We start from the raw sequence: 23,024 nt of genomic DNA on the forward strand, positions 1-23,024 counted from the left end.
AGGTGGCATTGGGCTTTTCCTTTACTTGGGCCCATAGGTAATGAAGAAAACATAATTGTGAATTAATCTGCTGAAGACAGATGCATTAATTGTGCACAATGAGTGCACTATCAGGAAAGCACGGAGAGTGTTGGTTTTATGCATTTCTTGCATGCTACTTTGCCTGAGACGCTGCTCCTAAGCCAGCTTGCGGGCGCTGTGACACAGCTGTCAGAGGGGGCAGGATCTGACCCCCATAGGGACAGAGGCCAGGCAGACCCCTTAGGACTCACAGCTCCTTACCTGCACAGCAGTGAGCATTGGGACCATCCCAGCCACTGCCCTCTCGTCTGTGATTTTTCCCAACCAAAGGCATTCTGGAATGGTTTTACATCTTGCTCTGAAACTTGTACACAGATATTTCCCAATATGTGTATTTAAAGGAATGCAAATGGTTTCAACAGACAGGATGGCAAAACGGCATTTCAAGTTGTTGCAATGTGACATACGATAACTATTGTGAGATTCATTTTAGATGAAGAGAAATTGTAACTACTCTGTAATTATTTTTTTTTTACATTGTAGAAACACAGGTATTACTGGGTTACTACTGTTGGTGTCTCATGTACAAAGGTTCAAAATTTTAATCTAATTTTGTTCTTCAGGAAGATTTAGTTTCAAATGATCAAATTATTAAATCCCCCTCAAAATTTGGTAAGTGAGGAAATCTGTGAGTATGTGCGATGTTCATGAGCCACAGTTGTTTTCTCCAGCACGGAATGAGCCCTTCCTTTGGCCCAGTCTTTGGGGGTTTGCTGTGTGCCGAGGCAGTGCTGTGCTTGGCACACAGAACGTGTGGAACGGCTGCCTGCTCCCGGCTGCCTTCCGTGGGGAGGTGACATCCAACCCACCGCCAACGGGTAGGGGTTGGCGACGGCTCCTCTGCTCTCACCCACCAGAGGGTAGGTGTATCACAGATCGTTAGTAACAAGATGTCATATAAAAAGCTGCAAAATACATTCCTGAAGCTGTTTATAATGAAATGCAGGAGATGTAGACGCATGTAGATGTTAACCAATGAAAGCTATCTCAGTACTTTATCTTGGTAAAAAATCAATGACATACCATTTCCCAAGATCGGTTTCGAAGGGCTGTGCACTTGCTAATGGAACTAATGCATGATGCCGCTGAGCAACACATACACCAAAACCAAATTTTTGCCAGCTTCAGCAGCCTCAGTACACTGTTTGCTCTGTCCTAATGCCGTTTGTCTTCTACCTGTGCGGCAATTTGGCCAGCATACTAAAGGCTACTAGCACCAAGGCCAACCCCATCCCCGCTCCGCTGGGTTGCTCTGCTGAAGAGGGTGTGAAGGCTTTTCGAGAGAGCGGGCTGCTTTTCCTCCGGTGGCCGGGACTGCAGGGAAACCGTCTAAAAACCTGCTGGGGAGCAAGAACTGCCACATGCAGAAGGGAAAAATAAGTTTGCAGCCTACAGGTTTGTTTCTTTGGGAGGAAAAAAAAATTAACATCGAGGGAAAAGAACTATTTAAAATATGCTGTGAATCCTTTGGCAAGAAACGCTAGGCACATGGCTGACGGAGAAGATGCTACTCAGGGCTGTAGTGACAAACACTCCCGCGACAACTCCGGGTACTGATGGGGAGTCTGTGCCCGAGCAGGACGGACCCCCGGGGCCGGCCCGCCACCTGCGATAGCGCCCGGAGCCCGGGCTACCTCAGGGAGGCACAGGCGGTCCCCCTCGCCCTGCACCGCAGAGACCGGCTTCCCTCAGGCGGGCCGGGGCCGACGCCCCTTCCCCGCTTCACAGGCCGGGCCGGGCCGGGCTCGGCGTCGGCGTCGTCCCCCGGCCCCGTGGGGCGCGGCGGGCGCGGCCCCCGAGGCGAGGCGGGGCGGGCGGCGCCCCCCGTGCGGGCGGGGCGGCGGCGGGCATGCGCACTGCGGGCGCCCTCTCACCCCGCTCAGCTATGCCAAGTATGTGCGCGGCGGAGCCGGGGCCGGGCGCGCGGAGCCACGCCGCCATGGGGCAGCGCGGCCCAGGGCTGCCGCCGCCGCCGCCGCGCAGGGGGGCTGCCGGCTCCCGCGGGCCGGGGGGCAGCGCCCGCTGAAGGCGGCGGGGAGGCAGCTCCCAGGCATGGCTGACCCGCTCCGCAGGACGCTCTCCAAGCTGCGGGGCAGGAGGTCCCAGCGAGGGGCGGCGGCGGGCGGCGGGCACCGCCACGGCGGGGTCTGCGCCCCGCAGGGTAAGTGTCTGCGGCCGCGACGGGGCTCCGGCCGCCTGCCCCCGGCTGCCCGCCCGCGGCCGCTCCTCTCCTCTCCTCTCCTCACCTCACCTCACCTCACCTGCCGGGCGCGGGCGGCGGGGAGCGCCGGGACGGCGGCGGGCGGGCGGGCGGGAGTGCCGTGGGCGCCGGGGATGCGCCGTGCCCGCTCCCCGGAGAGCCGCGGGAGGGGGCCCGGTGGGTGCCGGTCCTGAATCTGCGTCTTGAATCGATCCTCGACGGCAGCATCTTCGCGGCGGTAGCTACTCTTCTTCTCGGGAGTAAAAATTCCCCATGAAAGTAAGAGGCTCTTGCGTTTAGACCAGTACTTGGTGTGAATCCCTGCACGTCCTCTTATCATATGACCGTGGGCCGTTCTCTGGCTTTTGTTTGCTCCTTCTTGTTGTTTTTTTGGTTGTTTTTTTTTTTTAAGGTGCTCTTGAAAGCTTATAAATCAATTTTTAGTCTTGCTGTTGTTCCATTTAAATACATAATAATTATGTTTTATGGTTTTACTAGGAAGCTTAATGAGAGAAAATGTGCTTAAATAGCAACCAGAACTATGAATTGTTTGATCCATATATGGAGAGGCTGGAAAAAGCTGTTCCCCTCTTCATTACTGTCTGAGAAGCAGTGCGCAGTATCGTGTTGAAATATTTTGTATGCCTTGCTATGTAGTAAGGCATATGAAACATTAAATACCGTATGGAAGCCTTTGGAGAAGGAGCCATTGTCATCTTCTGTAGTTGTGTGGCAGCCTGGTCTGGTTTTGAGCATATATTAAATATATTAAAGTACTAATAGAGAGTAGGCAGCATTCTGAATGAAACTTTGCTCTAGAACAAAAAGTATGTGCCTGACCTGTATGTCTCTGAAAGCTTTGTATTTATTTAGAACTGGCTCGTTACTGTAACAGCTAATGACACTGAAAACTTGCTCAGTGATATTGAACCGCTGGTTGTGCAGATACTTGCATGTGAAACAGCTTGTTACTAAAATAAACACAGGCATAAGTGCTTTCAGGATCAGGGCCAAATTTGAATAAAGGGGAAGCAGTGCATGCAAATACTGCTATCAGTTGCAAAAACTGCCGTTGGAAGATATATGTGTAAGTGTATCATTTGGATGAGATTCAGTGAATGTTTACAATCAGTGACCTCTGGCACCTTGTCGGCTAATTCGGAGACTGAGAAGGGGTAGTTTTGAATACGTGTGATAGGTGGCATGTCTCTGCAAGCAGTACGGTTATTGGAGGACACTGGAGGTACTTGATTATTAATGTTTCTGCGGTAAGCTTTTGCAGATGGCTTGTTATTGAGATACCCAGATGGATGTTGAAAACAAAGTTGAGTTTGCCTTGTGCGTTTGCTGACGCCAGATGTGTCACTGGGTATATATTTAGGCACACTGTGCTTCTTAGGAGCCCGCTGTTTTGGGAATTGTAGGCTGTCTTAACCAGCATGGAAAGGCTTGCATTTCTACAGTGAAGCAGGAAGTAGCAGATATTTTTGTTTGTGGAAATACAGCTCTCGGATGCTCCATCTATTTATGTCACCGAAGCAGGGACCACTCCTTGGGCTGTCCATGCAGAAGTGGGAGGCTTTGAGGTAGTTGTCACCGGCGGGAGGATGCCCGCCCAAGAAGTCCCCAATCCAAACTGACTTCTTGGAAATGTAGGCATAGCCCAGTGCTCACTGCAGATTAGTTCCCTGTCCTTTTGGTTAGTTCTCACTTGAAATAATAGTGAAATTGTGTAAAGGGGAACCTTTATGGTGGCACGCTTACGTTTCCAGGCTATGGGTGGGGGAAGGAATATGACTGCTGCCAAATCACTGAAACTTTGCCAGAGATCTGTGTCCTCAGCCCTGCTTTCATGTTTTCCTCAGATTCTGTTAATTGACCGACTTAGGCCCCAGTGTAGCAAAGCACTTCAATGGATGTGTGCCCAGGCTTCAAAATGAGCATGGTTAATTTTGTTGATTCTTTGAACCAAGTTAATTCTTCAGATCACAAGCAGTGTTCGTATTGCAGTTCAGCTAAACAAGTAAACCTCATTTATTTTTTTTTTAAATTCACCAAATGATCAATCTTTCACCAAATGAAATGGTAGTGTTTCAGATCTTATCAAGGATCTCTTCTGTCATTAATGTACAAACCTAAAAAGAGGGTTGAAAGGAAGGTGTTCAAGTGACAGTCTTCTTCCTGCCTCGCTGTCTGCAGTGAACTTAGCTGGGTTTACAGAGCTGCTCCTTGAGTCCTCCTGAGAGGTGTCTGTATTTTAACATCTGTTATTGGTGTGTAAATAATTCTTTTCTGACAATAGTGTTCAGGCAGCATCAAATAGCAGCTCCCATCTGGAATTCCAGTTGCAGAGGGCTTCGCATGAAAACAAGTTGTCTGTTTTATGAGAACCCAGTTAGCCCCATTCAGTCTTAGTGGCTGAGCAAACCCCGTCTGGGTTGTCCTCCTCTACGAAGGAGCATGAGGGTTATCTGACCTCTGTTCCCTGTTTTTAATTTGGATGTATTTGCAGCTTTCCTTCCAGTCCTAGCGAAGGGGCCGGTGCTTGCTCGAGGGTGAGGTGTTCTCTCCTTGCGTGGTCCCACCTCCCTGGACGGGACATGCTGCTGTGGTGCACTGCTGCTGAGTGGGCTGCTGGGACGTGCTCCGACAAGGGACTCAAGTGCAAGTGGCTTTTTCGATATATAATTAAATGTTCAGCTGTTACTTTAAAGAAATTGTGACAAGTTTTGGCAGCAGTCAATGGAATTTGATCAGGTGTTGCATGAAATTTTTGTTGTGTGATGAGGTATTTAAAAACTTTTGTACGTTTTTTTTCTTCCTCCTTCCTTCCTTTCCTGGTGGTGTGTTTCGTTTTATTCCCCACACATCAGGGGATGTTTCTGTCTTAATTGTAGGATAAAGCTGGTAAGGGCAGTCCTTTCTTGAGGTTTTTGTGCAAGAGATATCTTCACCTTTATTTATACATAAATCTAGAAGTGAATCTATGTGGGTTTTTTGTAGCCATTTAAGCAGTACATTACACTAAAAGCAGGGGCCATATTTTCATTGGTGTAAGTAAACTGGAGGAATACTACATGGCAACTTTTCAAACCAATTGTACCTGAACTTTGCGGAGAAAAAGCAGCCATTTCTATGTAAGTATGCGTGACCTTTCAGCAGAGCTATCTTACTGCCATTTATCTAAATTACATGGTGTTAAAAACACAGCCAAACAAGCCTGACTCTTTATTCATTATGTGCACCTTCTGCTTTGATGGGCTGAAATCTAATTTTATGATCACATCAACTTATTTTTTGTCCTTTCAGATGAGGTCTAATGCAAGTGTCGTACAGCTTATGTGTTCATTTGTCAAAAGCAAAACAATATTCTAAACATTTGTCTTTCCCTCTCTTTTTGCCTTTCTTTCTGGGAACAGATTTAATAGAAAACGTTTACATAGCTTCGAGAAGCAGGAAGGACCCCAAGCCCCCCCCGGCCAGCGAGGTCCCCGAGCACAGGCCACCAATGAACAGCATTACTGTGTCTAAGAAACGCAGCTGGCTGCAGCAGAGCACACACCGACATCCTCCTCTGGAAGAAAACACCTGTAAGGAAACGCAGGGGGCTGTTACGCCCGTACCCAAATCTCCCATCCCCCTGCCTTCCGAACCTGCCGCGCCGCGGGCTCCTTCCACCTCCCCGGTGGGGCGGGAGCGCCCCGCGCGAAGCCGCGCTCCTGCTGGCGCCCTGCCCAGCGCCGTGAGCCCTGCCGCGCCGCGGAGCGCTGCTTCGGACCTGGGTGAGGATGGCGACGCAGATGATGAAGGAGAAATATGGTACAACCCCATCCCTGAAGACGATGAGCCCGACTTGCCGAGGGGCCGCCCTTCCGCTGTGAATAGCCCTGTTGCTGTGGGCTCCCTGGGGGTTCGCTACAACCCCCCCTCCGGGGGTGACTCTGGGATGGCCGTGGGTCCCCACGAGGGTCCCCCACGCTCCATGGAGAGCGCAGGGAGCAGTCGGACGGCTCAGCCCAGCGAAGCCAGTCAGGCCGATGCCGCGCATCCCGGGGAGCATGTGCAGCAGCACCGGCAGAGATTTGCCTGCAAGGCTCCCAGTGTGCTGGCAGTAGAAGACAATCCTGCCTTTAAGTGCCCTTCAACAGGTAAGAGGGTTCAGGAACGCAGAAGTGTTATGTCCCCTATTTTCTTTTAGAGGAATAATAATGCCTTCTTGTGTCTCTCTTTTCTCTTTCTCCTCCTTTTATCTTTATCAAGCAAATTTCTGGTGGAAATGCACGTCAGGTCATAAAAAAATGACTCAGATTGTGAGACTGATACCTACTAAATGTGGAGCTGCACAGTTGTTTCTCAGTCAGTTTGTTCATGGCATGTCCAGGTGTGGTTGTCCTTTGTGCTCTTTGGCCCCCACCTCGCTGAAGACAAGCGTTTTACAAAGCGAGCTTGCTAAAGGCTGGTAACGTGAGGACACACTGGGTTTCCTTTGTTAGCTAGTGTCTAACCCTGGCCTTGGATTCCAGCCTTGAAGCTACTTAATGTCTGCAGAAGTTTCTTTAGCTTGCTGTCTGGGACTTTTTAATAAAGACTTTTTGGAAGACCATATAAAAGCTATTCATCATGTCACTTTCTGTAATTACTGTCTTGTTGACTGTCTCAGGCTAATCTAATAGACTGGAGAGGAGTGGTTTTCACTTTCAGAAGCCAGCCTCTTTGTTCCTGGTTATCTTTGGCTGAGTGTTTGATAGTCTCATTTCCATAATTCCATTAGTGTGTGAATTCAGCATCTTATTAAACATTTTTCCCAGTCTATTAAAAAAAAAAAAGAAACAAAACCCAAACAAAAATAAAACCACACCAAATAATGGTAAGGAGAAAAAAACCACCCAACCCTTTCCAAAAAGGTATTACTTTTAATTACTGATGTGTCTTACATTATCTTGACCTTAACTCTAGTATCCTGTTGAGAGTTAGAGACAGTGTAAAGTTCAGGAGACAGGGAATTCCAGGTTCCCATCTTTGGAGAAAGCTCACGCTTTGTTTGCGCTGACATGCAAGAGCCTGTGTTTCTTCCCGGCTCCACAGAGAGGACCTGAAACACTGGCATGGAAGCCCAGGTGTGCATTGCCTTCTGGAGGAGCCCCCCCTCCAGGTTGCCCCCGTCCATCCTCGCCATCCTGGCGGGCTTCTGGCCCCATGTCCCTGCCTGCCAGGAGCTGCTGTGTCCAGATTTCCAGCGCAGAGATTGCTTCTGGGAATGGGGCTTGTTTACAAAGGCACCAAAGCAACTGCTGTAAACAGCAGAAGAAAAAACAACTTGGTCCTCTCTTCTGGGAGCTCACATTTTTTTCTTTTTGTGGAAATGCTGCAGATACAAGCGTATTTTTAGTTGCAAAGTGTGTCAAAGTTATTGGGCATTTATTTAGAAATAGCTCACTTCATAGCTGCTTTAAATACTTAGACCAGTTATATTTGCTTGCAAGATAGATGAAATATCATGTTCTTAGGTAGACTTTTCTCATCGTTGGAGCTCTAGGTGCTTTAGGGAGGTTGGTAAGCATAGTTGTTTAGGAAAGCTGTCCCCCCTGCAAACGGTTTGACCCCCATTTAGGTGGTTAATCTCTCAATATATAGGTGACTATTTCTTTAAAAAAAAATCCCTTTATATAAGAAGAAAAAAGTAAAAATTGTTTTCATACTGAAGAAACATTTATTTCTGAAAGCAAAATCGCCCATTTAAAGTGTCTCATGAAACTGGGAGAAAAGTGTTATGAATTTCCCCTGGTTAGTTTGTTATGCACTGAGTTAATTAAGGTACTTCAAATGCAGCTCTCCTTTTGCATGTATTGAGTAGTGATCACATTGAGTAGATTAATTTATGATGAAGTGGATCCCTGCTGCTCAGTAATTGGCTTTATTATGGAGAAGTGGCTTAGTTCTTCTTTTTAATCCAGTTAAGGTATCTACAGTTACTTTCAGTCAAATTTAAAATGACAGCTCATCTATACAAAATTACTGCATGAAGGGCAATATGGTCAATTTAACTTTATTTGTGTTAGGACCTTGTCTGAATTATACAACTGCTATGAAATAGATGTCTATATTCTTAGAGAGCTGGGTACATTAAACAGTAACTCCTGACAAATAAGCAATTACTGCTTTGGGGAACAGTCTGCTTACCTTATTGATATGATTTTATATATGTCAGTACTGGTTAGCATTAGAGTCTAAAGTACTAGATTTTGAGAAGTATAGAAGAAAGTGGGGCACTATAAAAGCCAACAAAATACATAGTTGTTCATTTTGTCATTAGCTGTTTTCTTCTTTGGATGATGGAATCAATTTTACCTTTAAAACTTTAATCATTGCTGCCTTACATGGGTTTCCAACTTCATAAGGAGAAAATGGTTGTGGATTTTTTCTTTGTGGTTTTTTTTTTTTTTTTGAGAGAGTCTTTATCAAACAGAAGATTAAGAAAAGATAAATGATAGAATTCAGTTACTGGGAATCTTTCCAAACACAGCAGCAAATAGATATTTCCTGTAAATGTTATCAATAAAATGGATCATAGTTGTAGAGATGCTAATTTGCCCCATAGTCTTAATTTACACCATTAGTTCCTGGTGTTAATCTGGTTACTTTCTACAGTAAGTGCCATTTATGTTAATAGGATTTGTCAGGTAATTCCTTCGCAAATAATTCTAGCCATGCTGGCTTTTAAAAAGAAACTGATTAAAAGTAAGACACCCCTATAGCAGAGCTTGGGAAAATGATTCATGTATTTTGTTTATAACAAGTACACAAAAAGTAAGAGTAAGAAGATAACTTGGTTCCGAGTTAGTAATGTAGAAACAGTGCCAGCTTGTACTCTTAGGTCTGTGGGAGAAGAGTTTAAGTGGAAAGGACCCTGGAGGCAGTTTTTAATTTGATGTCTCCTTGCGCAGGCAAAATGGTTATGGTGGGGAAAATAGGAATATTTTTTGTTATAAATGCCATATGAAAAATTCTATATATAGATTTTTTGCATATATGAAATGTTAAATTTTCTTTACAGCTGTTTAGGATTGAACTCTAACTCTTATGTTTTTATAGATGCGTGTATCACCTGCAAAATGCTGAAGAAAAACACCCCTTTATAATGTTGGCTCCTGTGATAGATTGACATCATGGAGCTCTGAATAGTGCCTTCTGAAGAATTTGTAATATTTTTGCTTTTGAGGAGGAGTGGGATTAGTGTCCATGTAATCAGTGGAATCATCTCACATGTGTCTGTATCTCAGAGACATCCTGGTAGGAATTGCACATCGTAGGTTGCCAGGATCTGGACTGTGCTTTTGCTACTGAAAATGTACATGTGTTGGCTGGCTGGCTGGAAAATCCTGTTAGGAATCACTGTAAACAGATTTCTTTTCAACATTGTAGGAAGTGAAGGTTGATACCATATTCCCACTTAACCCCAATACGTGCCAACTGAAGCTTGGCTTAAATCACATTAAAACTACAGTGCTTGTTCTCCGCTTAGACCACAACCACTATCTTGGTTTCCAAATACATCTTTTGGGGCCAATGCAGGCAAATATTTTGCATGCTTAGATGTTACAAATAAGCTTCCAGCATTGTACATATTTGCTGGGCAGCAAATCCTATCTACCAATTTCCTTTCCCATGTTGCAAATGCTATTTGCTTCATTATTTTTTTTTTTTCCAGATGGAAGATGCTTTGTGATTTAACTGTTTTGCAAGCGCAAGGAGCTTTGGTTTCATGAGGCAGAAAAGCACTCAGGCGAAATATTTGCATAATGCTTGAGATACCAAAGTGGTTTGGTGTGTGGCAGAAAGATCCCTCTGCTCACTCTTTCTTCTGCAGAGCTGAAGCCAGTTTGTCAGTGGGCTTTTGGGGAGTTTGTGCACATGCTTTTGAAGGTCGAGGGCTTATTCATGCATGTGTCTTTGATCCATGGGGTGACAATGCCATGAAGACCTGCTGGTGAAAGAGGCAAAAGCATGTAGCAGCGGTGGAGTGGAAGCAGTTTCTGATTTGTACTGAGTGACTGTTTATATCCTCTGACTGGGGAAGTAGGGGCAAAGCGGCTTTTCATGCCATGAAAGACACAGTGAGGGGAGGAAATCCTCGTGAGAGCAGCCCAAATGGACAGTGCTTGGCATCGGCCGCCGTGCTGCCGCTTGCGTCTTGGTGTGATGCCAGCGTCTGAATAGAGCCGACTGGTTTATGTGCATCGCAGAATCATTAATGTTTAAAATATCTGCAACAAACTCGTGCTTGTTTGTAGGTACTGGACTCTTTAAGTCTGGTCAGAGATCTAAAGTGCTGTTACACGTGCTTGTTCCTCTCTCTAATGACATACCGCTGTCAAGGATGCTCTGAGGATCGCTGCCACGATGAAGAGCAGACAGTGGTCAGCCCCTTCACCTCTCGGTGTGCATGAGCCTCGGGGGGGTTATGCTGTAATCACTTCCCGTTTTAATTAAGGGGCTATTTAAAGCAATTTATTTTATATTTGTTGCTCCTGTAAAGGTAATCGCTGGGTTGATGGGTTTATCACAGCTTGCTTAATATCAGTGTGCATAGTATTTGAAGAAAACAAACTACCTTTATAGAGTTCTTAGAGGTTTTTTTTTTTCTTTTCTTTTTTTAACATTTTTAGTAATTTCTCCATTCCTTGACTCTGAAGCACTATGTGGGATAGAACTCGGAGACTGCATTGGTCAAAGTAGTAATTTTTATAGGGGTAAAAAAAGACTTTTTTTTTTTACAGGTTAAAAGAGGATATTCTTCCATTTAGATAATTAATTAAGATGTTACATAGAAGTAATACAATTATATCTCAATTTATAAAAGTTCTTTTTATTTTTTTTAATTTTTTTTTCCCAGTTGCTGATGTAGATAGAGGTGACGCTTTCCTTACATCTTAATTGAAGTTGCTTGAATTTGATATAGCATGAATTCTTCTCTTAATGTCATTTACAGTTCTACTCTGAAGTTTTATATCAGAACAGGTCTGGAACTATCTGAGGATGAAAAAACGTAATTTGTCTGCACCTGAGTAAGTTAACAGCCTTTGACATCAGTAGAGCTGTGCTGTTTGTGTCAGATCAGTATTCCTTGTGGAATCTTGCACAGAAAAACAGTAGCCCTTTTTCATTCACCCATTGTTTGCTACAAGAACAATTTTGAGATAATTGGGGTTTTCTGTTTTGATTTGCCGCTTTTTCATTTTTAATACACTTTCCCAATAAGTCCTTGTGTTGATTTTAGAAATGATAATGATAAAAAGCATGAAGAATGTGGGCAGAAGGGAGACTTTGGTTTTGAAAGCTATAACCACTCAAGTGTAAGCTGTATTTTTTTTTTCTCCTTTTTAGAAGGAAATGGCTTAGATCTTCAACACTAATACCATTATTCTAGAGGGGTGCTTTCAGTGTTAGATGTAGTATACTTATTAAGTATGTCTGGAGAATGGCAGGAAAAATTAAATTGCCTATCAGGTTTAGTTTGGTGGGAACGCAGTGTTTCCATTAGCTGTGAGAGTGGCCGTTTGATACTTCAATAGCTTGCTGTAAGAAGGAACTGATAGTTGTCTGACTTACTCATTCACCTCAACTTGTTGTCCCGAAGAGAAGTTAGAGGTTTTCTGAGGAACTTTAAAGTAACTCAGAAACCCTACCTTAAGCGATAAGGAATGTTACACATTTAATAGGGTAATCAAACGTGCCTGTAAAATAGCATGCGTTGCTGGCAACGGGTATGACAGTGATACATGTCCCTAAGCACATGTAAACAGTGTTAAGCAGGGTCAGAGAAGCATTTTTACTGTACTAAATTACTGCGTATGTCTGCCAGGGGCTGTGTGGTAAGTGCTTAAGGTAGGGTGAGTCCTTTCTTCCCTTGGGGCAGCGTTGTGTAGGGTACGGTCGGTCAGCTCCAGCCTGCTCCACCAGACCCAGGGGACAGGAGCGATTGCCCCGTGGGCACCTGGCCGGATGGGGTGGGAGGGGGGGGTCTGGGTTCGTGAAGCGCTGTGGGCTGTTTGTGTCTCTTTGGTCACTAAAAGGGCTTTAACCTTTCACACAGCCATATCGCTGAGCAAAGTAAAAAGTGGCTTTACTACTCAAGCTGAACAAATAGCTGATGGAAGCAGTCACTTACAATGTCAAGTCACTTTGACTCTGGTAGCATTGTCCTTCAAAAATTTTTTTTTTTTTTTCCCCTCTGTATTGCTCATACTGCTAAAGGTTCCGGAAGGCATAAGGTAAATGTAGTAAAGACAGTATATCATAGAACAGCCCGGGTTGGAAAGGACCTCAGAAGATCCATCTGGCCCACCCTTTGGTGGGAAAGGGAGCCTAGATGAGATTACCTAGCACCCTGTCCAGCTGCCTCTTGAAAACGTCAGTGATGGGGTCTCTACCATGTCCCTGGGGACATTGTTCCAGTGATGGAGTGTTCTTGCTGGGGAAAAAAAAAAAAATAATTATATATACACACACGCATATATATATATATGAAAAGATAAGCTGCATACATAAAACTGACCATCCCCTTGCTGCCCTGGTAGTCATTTACACAAAAAGTGCCTCATGTTTCATCTTGTCCTACTATCCTTCTGTAAGGATATTTTTAAAGTTTAACTGCTGAGGTGGGATGTGTGGTGGCAGAGTGAGCGGGGACAGGGACAGCGAGGAGCTCGTTTGCAGCACAGCCTTGTAACTTAGTAAAAGGGACAAGGCACAGCTCAGTTCCTCTGGCACCCTTGTGAGACAGCTGTATCGGATGGGTAGGCTGGGAAGTGAAGTGTTACTGGACCGTGGTACAGCTCCTTTTGCAGCTTGTTCAGAGCTGTGTCATGTACACTCTTTAAAATTGCGTGCATACCTCAGCACATTGCTGGCTTTAGTGGAACAACATGTGGCTCAATGCTGATGGGAATACCATCCTGCATAATACTCGACTGTTAAGTTTCTTCCAGCCACATATTTCATTTTAACTGTTTGATGCTGAACCCAGCCCAAGTTGGGCACACAAAAGTCGGAGTGTTAGGTTGACTCTTCAGTTTTAATGAACTGGGGGGAAGTTTAATTTGCTGGCCTGCTTTTCTAAGCCTGTGCCAGGGGCTTTTGACAGAAAGGGAAGATTAATGTTAGCTGGCTGCAGTATGGCACCGATTGCTATAGAGCGCTCCAGGCCAGCCCACCAGTGGGACTGTGCTGTGATTTGCAGTACAAGGGAAGGCTTTGTCTGCTTTTATCAAACACCACATTTCTAACTAGCTGCTTGCCAGAAAAGCACAGCAGGTGTGCTAGAAATAGTCCTTCCCCTGCAAGGGAACTACTTCCATGAGATACAGGGCTAAATGAATTTTCCTTTGTTGCTCTGAAAAACAGATTCCATGCGTTATGCTTCATAACTGAAACTTTATTTTACAAAGATATTATTTTAAGCAACTATCAGCAAAAGTTATTAAAGCTAAACTTCTGTTGGGACTAGAACTAGTCTTCATGGGTTTTTGGGGGACGACGACGACAACACACAAAACCTCAACAAACCACTCTGGTCAAAGATCAGATAGCCTGATTTTTTTTAAGCTAAGCAAAGTATAAAAAGTAAGTTATAGTTAAATGGTGAAAATTAACATGGATGAACAGGGGACTTGTAAAGATCACTATCTGTATGGTGATTTGGACTTGAAGTGATTAGAATTAAAGCAGTAAGCCTTTGAGAAATCTGTAAGAGAAACCTCTGTAACGTATGATTTGCTGAGTATTTCGTGAAAACAGTGCCGCTTTCTTTATTTATAGGCTGTAAATAGACTCTCCCTTTCCCTGGCTAGCAAGGGGGGATGACGGATATAGGTGTTTGAGTCTCTGTGAGCTGCTTGGGCTAACTGCACCACACAGGTTTAGCGTGCTTAGGGGCTCCATAGTACCCTAGCCAGCGCAGGCAAGGCTGCATGAGTCCTGTTGGGCGCTGCTAACATTTGCAAAGTGATGAGTGAATGGGGTGGTTATTGCTAGCAAAAACCACTATTGGTTTCTCAAGGGATAGAAAAGTGACTCTAAGTGAAAGTACTCGTGTAATTTTACTAATATCTGTCATTGTGGCCTTAGTTCCCCTCTTGCATGCTTCATTAACTCATGTAAATTCATTGCCTTTCCTACAGTTATTACTGCCTCATGTTGGTGAAAGTGTGAAAAGCTTGAGCTATAACTTGGTATTTGGATTTCCTAGAGTATTGGAGCATGAGGTGAACCGCAGGTTCCCGACTGTGTGCAGTACTGGCTTATGTCTGATTGTGTTCCTCAGTTAGTTGTATTTTACTGCTAAATTGATGGAGTCTTTTTCTTTTTTCTTTTTCTTTTTCCCTCTTTAGCATCAGTGCCTGCTGTTATGATTTTTTTTAATTTTTTTTTTGTGTACCTTGAAAGGTGGGTGATTTCCCATGAGGACGTCACTTGGGAACCGTATAACTTTAAGCCCTGTCATGGGATGGTTGTGCCAGGAAAGATGGAAGGTTGCTGGCAGGAATGAGGCAGTGCAGGATGCAGCTTTTGAATGGAATAAATCCTTGTTGTGTTCCTCTTCCTCCATCCTGCGGTGGAAAGGAGAAGTTGAGAGAAATGGAAAAAAAGGTGTAAGACACTGCCTGGGTCTACATGGGAGGGATTTAGGGCTCTTTTGGGTAACAGAGGGACATTCTTCACTAGAAACAAGTATCTATTCTCTCGACTTTAGAGGAGTGGGCAATGCTGATGTGCTGGCTATGTAGCTAACTGCTTCGTAGGCAAAGGTGCATTTGTCATATTCCAGTGTTTTCCCATTTAAGACTGGTTTCGTTGCACCTGTGCCCCAGGAATGCAGCCATGTCTGCTTGTATGGCGGATACAGCACAAATGGATTGAGCTGAATGCAGTGTGTGAGCTAGCTCATTTGTTTATATGTAGTTTCTGGCCCTTTCATCTCCATAAAGCAGAACAAATCTGGCTTTTGACTATGAACTGCCAAATTTGGCTGAACAAGTCAGCAGAGCACAGCTTTCTAAATGCTCGTGAACATCTGACTGATGAATGAATGATGGTTGTCTGAATGAATTGCGTTTATCAAGTTATGACAAATCAACGTGTTTTCCCCTAGTTCAAGATTTATTTTTTTTATTGCTGTGAACTGCAGTTACTGAGCGGTTTGAAAATGATTATTCCTTCTCTTTTCTTCTAAAGGGTCTGGAGTTGTACTTGCACACAAGGCTGATATACCCTCAACAGAGGTTTCTCCTCCAAGTCCCAGTCCTCTGAAAAAAAGCGGATCAATCAACTGGCCTTTCCCTGATAGAATTAAATCTCCCAGGACTGTGAGGAAGCTTTCCATGAAAATGAAAAAGCTGCCAGAGCTGAGCAGGAAGCTGAGTGTCAAGGGAACTTCAAGCCATACTAGTTCAGATAATCCTCCTTCCCTGCCAAAGGCTAGCTGCCGGGATACAAGCCATACGGTGTCTTTGCCATCTTCTGGAAACTCAACCACAGCTGCCAGCAGGAACGTGATAAGTCGTTACCATCTTGACAGTAGCGTGTTGTCACAACACACCTACAAAAAGAAGAGCTCGAGGAGCTCCAAATCCTTCAACAAAGGTGGTTACCTCAGTGATGGTGACTCTCCCGAACTTATAACAAAATCAGGTAAACATGGGCATGAAACCAAGTGCGTGAAAGGAAGGGAGAGCCTTCCAAGTAACAGTGGCAAAACTGAAATAGATATTGATGCTTTCAGACACTACAACTTTTCTGATCAACCCAAGTGCTCTCAGTACATCTCTGGACTCATGAGCATTCACTTCTATGGTGCTGAAGACTTAAAACCACCAAGAATAGACTCAAAAGATGTCTTTTGTGCAATACAGGTTGACTCGGTAAACAAAGCGAGAACAGCTCTGCTTACGTGTAGGACAACATTTCTAGATATGGACCACACGTTCAACATAGAAATTGAAAATGCGCAGCACTTAAAGCTGGTGGTGTTCAGCTGGGAACCCACTCCGCGGAAAAATCGGGTATGTTGTCATGGAACCGTGGCTCTTCCCACTCTCTTCCGAGTAACAAGGACACATCAGCTGGCTGTCAAACTGGAACCAAGGGGGCTTATTTATGTCAAGCTGTCGCTCATGGAGCAGTGGGAGAACTCTCTCGATGGCCTCGATACAGATCGGGAGCCTGTGATGTTCGGGGTAGATGCTCGAAAAGTTGTAGAGAAGGAAAGTGCGGGCTTGATGGTGCCACTTTTGATGCAGAAATGCATTCTGGAGATTGAAAAGAGAGGCTGTCAGGTACTGTGCATATTTTAATCTGTTTTGTTAATATTTCTGTGTCGGGATAGCTGTTGTTGCAGAGTGTGAGCAGTGAGTGGGAAAGGGGAAATTAAAAACACCTTTACATGTCAAATTTTTGCTTTGCTGCTCCTGTTTGGTGAGCACTAGTCACTAAGGAAGAATAATGGGACTGTGTGAAATCAGTGCTTTCAACTTGGCCTTTGTAGAGGAGATGTACACTTGCTCACAGGAGATGCTCACAGTAGTGCTTTAGGACGAGGGATAGTGAAATGAACCTGCAGCCCCCAGGTGTAGAATCACCCTCAAAAAGCAGAGCTGAGATGAGAACTTGAAAATGCTTGATTCGTGAGACATGGATCACTCTGTAAGGACATGTATCTAAATGCAGAAATGAGTGTAATGTTCCCTCCTACCCAAAACCGAAGCATTGTATGCAGTGACACAAAGTGATGAGGACAAAAAGTTTGACAAAACTTTACTTACATGTGTGCAGTCTCAAGCCAACGTGCCAAAGACTTGTTTCTGCCATCACTTTGTGCGCAGCATTAAGATGAGGAGGAGACCCTGGGGGGCTGAATTAGTTGTTTTGCCGTGCCACTGCTCCTTGCCTTTCTTCAGGTTGTTGTCAGAATTAGGACAGAATATGAATGCTGTAAAGCAGCAGTGCCCAGTGTCTTCTCTTCATCCTAATACGGTTTATTGGTTGGTGTAACCTAATGGACAAAAATATGTTTGAGAAATGAGGTATGGAAACAAATAGCCAGTTACAGATGCTAGAGAAGAAGTCTGTTAGTAAGGACTATGCATGGTCCTAAGGATGGACGTTCCCCATGGCAATTAATTTGAAACTGGTGGGAGGACTCTTGCATGCTGTTCCACAGCATGTGTGAGCCCTCGGTTTCTTTTACACCTGTTCTTGCTCAGGTGAAATTGAGAAGTAATCACACCTACCACTGTTACTATTTTAAATTGCTGACAGGTTGGATATACTTCCAGGTGTTATGAGATTAACTCTGCTATTTATAACCTAGGTCATAAAATACATAGAGAAATGGTACTTCTATGTAATGACTTTGCTGAAAGTCACTACTGATAATGAATGTATGATTCTTATTGTGAATGCTTCTCCTAACATTATGCAAATCAGTGGAAAAGAGAAGTTTTATTCTTTCCAACGTATGTGTCCCATGGTTTCAGCATTTTATTTTGGGCTTATTAGTACCTAGTCATGCAAATGATATTGGGTAATCAAGGCAACACTGGTAATGAAGCGATTGGGATCTGAATTGTCTGAATGTACCTGGTGCCTTTGAGCATGAAATCTAATTTGGAAGGGAGAACCAAAAATGCAAAATATACCGTTAACTTGTTTTAACCATGTGCTTGTCAGACATTTTTGACTTTCCTATAGACTGCAAAACTGTCATATTGTGTTTTCTCCACCTGAATTTCACATGTGGCACTAGAAAACTTTAAAAGTTTAAGAGAAATTGTCTGCAAATACTAGATCGTATTCAGTCTTGGGAAAGAGGGAAGTACAAATTCCATTCGGTAACTTTTTCCATTTATTTAAACAGGAATTGATATATGGCCAGACGAATATTCTTGTTTGCAAGCCTAGATTTGCATGGTCTAAGTCAGGGTTTTTGTTTTTTTCATCTTTTGAGTCCATGGTAGTTTTGGACTAACCATTTACTGCTTAGTACAGCTGCCTATAAAGTTCATTAAAATAAAATGAATATGTTGAAGATTTAGTTCCTTAAGATCATCGGAGTGCTTTGTATAAATGGTGTTGATGAAAATTAAAAGTAAATAATGATAAAATGCAAAATCTGAGTTCATGAAAGCACATGATTAATCTAGTAATTCAGTCCAACAGTGTTGTGGGTTTCATTCCTATCACCTTAAGCATGTTAAATAACCCCTATTTTGTATAAAACTTTTCATATAATTTGAAGCACATGGAAGTCAACATCTTGTCATCTTAAAAACAGCACATTCTAGGTGTAATAATGGAGTATTCGTAATTTCCTTAACATACATGTCCAAAAAATTGTTCTTGTTGCGCGTCCTGGATGAGACAACATGTGATGTCAATTGCTAGTCCCCTCTGCAGGAAAATGACTGATGTGGGGCTGTTGTTTTTTGGTTCCAGGTGGTAGGCCTGTATCGGTTATGTGGCTCAGCAGCGGTGAAGAAGGAGCTTCGGGAGGCCTTTGAGAGGGACAGCAAGGCTGTTACCCTCTGTGAAAGCCAGTACCCAGATATTAATGTCATAACAGGTAATAAATATATTTACTTGCTTTTCTTTTAATATAGAACTGTGCTGTGTTCCTAACATACCTCTTAAAAGGTGAAGCAGTGCTCTGAAGTAGTTTTCTGTTGTCCTTTAACAAGCTGCTAACTGGTGCTTTGTATTGCTGAAGGTTAGCAGAGAATGAGGGCAGTAACTCTGGGGATGTGTAAGTAGGGAGCAGCAGGGATGGGGAGGGAGGAGGGTATGGAAGGAGCTGCTTTCGGAAACTGCTCTGCCAGTCACGGAGGGAAGTGGAAGCTGGAAAGGAGCCAAGGTCCCTGAAGCCTGTTAAGGCTCTGTGGATCTTGAAAAACGTGGTTGTGATCAGGCACATGCGCTGTGCTGGTTGTTCTGCAACGTGTGATCCAAGGGCCATCTCGGATCAACCCGCTGTCCTCCCTCTATGTTGGAGACTGCAGGACTTTTGGAAACGGATTTTTCATTCTTTTAAAATATAGTTAAATAGCAGCTTTTTCGTGCTCACCGGAGTGGCCATTTACTTGCGGTCAGGCAGCAAGCTCCTGGCGAAGGTGAGGAGAGCAGGGAGTACGGGAACAGGAGGTCTTGGGAAACCTGTCTGCGTCTGCATCAGCTCCTTACGGCAGTGTCTTCACAGGAGTTGCACTGCACAGCTGAAGAAAGTTGTTGAGGTTTTTTTGGTTTGCCTAGAAGTGGAACAGTTTTATAACTATTGATACTTGTTATGTAAGCCAAAGTTGATCTAATTTCAGGCATCACTGAGTAAACTAATTGTTCCAGGAAATTAGCCAGGAGCATTCGTTTCCTACATATCCAGGAATGGAAAGATGTAACAACGGTAGTCAGGGTATAAATTTTCTGTGTCAAAGCCCTTTCTGTAACATCTGAGATCCAGCTGTATGGGATAGTTCTACCCTGTTTGGTGGTTTATTTCATTTCAGTGTATTGGGAATGAATTTCGTTCGTTACACTTTACAGTTATACAAAGCGGTATCAGAAGATACTACTCGGTGTCATTTATTGGGTTAAATAGACTTTCTCGTTCAGAATGTGCAGCTAGTCAGTTTGCCTTAGTGTCTTTGGCTGGATTCACTGTTGGGTTCAGTGTTGCTCCCAAGTAGTGGTGTTCCCAGCAGCAGAAACTTGTGTTTCACTGTGATGGGATACACGCTTTAAAAAGAGGTGGTGTACAGTAAAAGTAAACAGTGAAAAGATCTTTCAAACTTTTAAATTTTCTTCTCTTTACAAATAAATTAATGAGAAAAAGTGGTGATAACTTCTAAGATCAGATTGTTCCATGAAATTATTGAAGTCCTGTTTTCTTCCCAATTTTTGTAAATCAACTCAGAAGGGGAAAAAACCCCCTTCTGTTGCATTCTGCCAAACAGCAGAAACTGTCTGATATTGACTTACAAGCAGACAAATGGCAAACTGCTATTTGGTTAATGTAAACTTTTGACTAATGGAAAACTCTGGGGTTTTGTTTGGTTGGTTTTTTTTTTTTTAATTTTTGAATAATAAAAATGGCATTGCACTCCCATGCTACAAGTAATCATTACAATAAAAGGGTATTTGCAGAAATGGTTCAGGAGTATCATGGGAGATGGTATATGAACTTAATTCTCATCCATATACAGAAGAACCTGTAACTTTTTGATAAGCATTTTGGTTTTCCTGAGTACATTGTACACTCAGAACCAAGCAGAACTGCCTGAAATGGAAGTCTGAACTGCATGAGTACTTGGTACTGATGCAAAACTATGGAAGGGCAGTGGCACAGTCTGACTGATCTTTCCATCACGAGTTTATGATGCAGTGGTTAAATAGAAAAGTGTACTTCAATTTTTCAATATACATTGCTGCAAGCCTCATTGGTGATGACAAACTTTTGGTGACCGTGCAGGTCCTGCTAGACTCTTGGTCCTTTTTCTGGTTGTACTACTGAAGGATAATTTTTTACATACGGAATTTGTACTGTGAGAGTGAAAAGACTACAGCCTTGGTGTCTGTCTTACAGAAAGACTACTGGGTATGCTTTTGTATATGTTATTTTGGAAGAGTTAACTTACATGCTGCTTTCCTTACAAGTTAAAAATAGTTTTAAGAAATTACTTATAAAAAAAAAAAAATTATTTCCTGCAGTACCCCTGCAGCTGTGCTGTATGATTGCCTGTAGTGCCTTTGTTAGTATTGTGTTGAAAGGACTGGGTGCAGGGGTCCTGCATGAGTTGGGGAGAGCAGGGAGGGAGCGGGTGTTTGCACCCGTAACTTCCACTGACCACAAAGCAGCCTGCTCTCTAATGGTTTTAAACAGTGTGGTCTGGATTGCAGGGGGAACCTGCAATTTTTGCTGACAGACCTCAGGTACCCACCGTGCTTAGTGCTAGGAATAAAAGAGCCCACAAAACATCTCTTGCTTATGCTTAGGAAGGTGGGTTGAGGGTGAACGTTTCCCCTGATGTTTTACTGCTGTATTTGCAATGCTGAGACTGATGCACGTGATTCATACTTTTATCAGCCGAAACATGTGTTCCGTAAAATGTGAATCCTCAGCATAAATCTTGGTTGATTTGAAGTGCCACCTTGTATCCTTTTTGAAATTTGAGTAGCGCTCCTTTTCAAAAAGATTTAAAAGATACTCAGTTTTGACAGCTCTCCAAAGACTAGAGAATGAACATTTAATGATTAAATCTTGACTAAGAAATGCTTTTGGGATTGGCACAGGCTTACACACAATTAAGTGTGCTCATGGCTCAAACTGAAGCATGCAGCCAATTTTCAGAACTGACCAGTAGTCATGTTGTTGCATCGTGTCTGTTTGCATCCACGTGAATTCATATCTCTGCATAAAGCATGCAATACTGTTAACAGTTCAGTGGGTCAGAAAAATGAGGACTTAATGAAGTGGATGATAATTTCTGCTCGCTGTCTAAATTTGTTGTATGTGGTTGCGTCAAGGGGAATGTGCTAGTGGGCTGGCAGCAGCGGGAAGCATAGATTCGTGGAAAAAAATAACAGCAGCCTCTTACAGGGCTAATTTAGCTGAGTGAATAGTAAAAGGATTTAGAAAGGTCAAGGGGCATTCATGGCTCCCAAACTAGCCTGTTATTCAGGGCTAAACAGGAGAAAGTCCTTTGGCAGGTGGTAGTCCTATGACTGTGGATGCTATTATAGGAATTCCTACTAAATGATTATTAATAGATGGTTGTGAGTGTTTCAACAGTGTAAGATGATTTGATTACAACATACCATTTCCTACTGTAAGCTGATTCTGATGTCAGCCTCCCCCTCCAAAAAAAGCACAGCTGAAACAAAGATCCTGATAAAAGTCAGCATATCTTGCTAGTGTTTTGTTTCCAGAAAAAGGAAAATGTCCCAAACTGTGTTGTACAGCACCAGCCTCTGCCACGTTTGTCTTGTGAATATTTTAACCGGCTAACCCATGCATGGAACACAGGCCTCTCAACTCTGGGGAAGACACATTGCTCCTGGATAGCATCCTGCTGTATCCTTTCCAGGGGGCTGCAGTTAGAAGTCTTGAAGTTTTGGGTTTTTTTAGTTATTCTTACAATCACTGAAACCCCACTCAAACTGAAGTATCAGCCAGCCTCTAAAGCCAGCTTACAAGAGTGCAAATGCTCAGTTCCTTTTTGTTTGTTTACATCTGTGGAAGGAATAGGGGTTAGTGAAGTGGTTGCCTGGTTGTTGCATCCCCTAGAGACAGCCTCTCCTCCAGCATGTCCCCAGCTTCTGCAGCGGCGCGGTATGTCTCTGTAACTGGGAGGGCTCAGTATGTGGGTATCTTAGCCAGTGTCTCCTGTGGATGTGAATTACAGTTGTCACAGCAGAAGCAAGAGGTGTGCTGGGGGGTACAGAGTACCCAGAGGCAGGGGGGCGTTGGCATTTCGCTCTTGAGGACATCTGTTCGATTTGTGCATTGGGAGGTGAGAAAACGCTATGTGCTTCACCAAACATGCCACTGGCACTGGGACGTTTGCTCATAATTTTATAGCTGAAAATAAACTGAACAGAAGAATTAACTACCGGTTGTATACAAAGGAGGAGGTGTCATCAAGCTGAAGACTTTGGTGTTTGTAGGAGCTCGTTCCTTGGACAGGAGGTGGACTGCTAA

The 23,024-nt window shown here is 43.7% G+C and overlaps 1 protein-coding gene across 9 annotated transcripts in view; it reads left to right on the top strand.

Annotated features, from left to right (window-relative positions):
- The first annotated feature begins 1,965 nt into the window (after positions 1 to 1,965).
- SYDE2 (synapse defective Rho GTPase homolog 2) overlaps positions 1,966 to 23,024 on the top strand; it is a 30,893-nt gene continuing 9,834 nt past the window's right edge. For all 9 annotated transcript variants that reach the window (XR_012652062.1, XR_012652063.1, XR_012652061.1 and 6 more), the window contains exons 1-4: positions 1,966 to 2,242; positions 5,701 to 6,429; positions 15,515 to 16,614; positions 18,773 to 18,899. Coding sequence is in view for 4 of the 9 variants with exons in the window: in XM_075039100.1 (XP_074895201.1) it covers positions 2,134 to 2,242; positions 5,701 to 6,429; positions 15,515 to 16,614; positions 18,773 to 18,899 (2,065 nt within the window). In the remaining 5 variants the exon portion in view is untranslated. The remainder of the gene's footprint in view (positions 2,243 to 5,700; positions 6,430 to 15,514; positions 16,615 to 18,772; positions 18,900 to 23,024) is intronic.

Source organism: Buteo buteo, chromosome 10 (genome assembly GCF_964188355.1).
Source record: "Buteo buteo chromosome 10, bButBut1.hap1.1, whole genome shotgun sequence".
Lineage (NCBI taxonomy): Eukaryota > Metazoa > Chordata > Aves > Accipitriformes > Accipitridae > Buteo > Buteo buteo.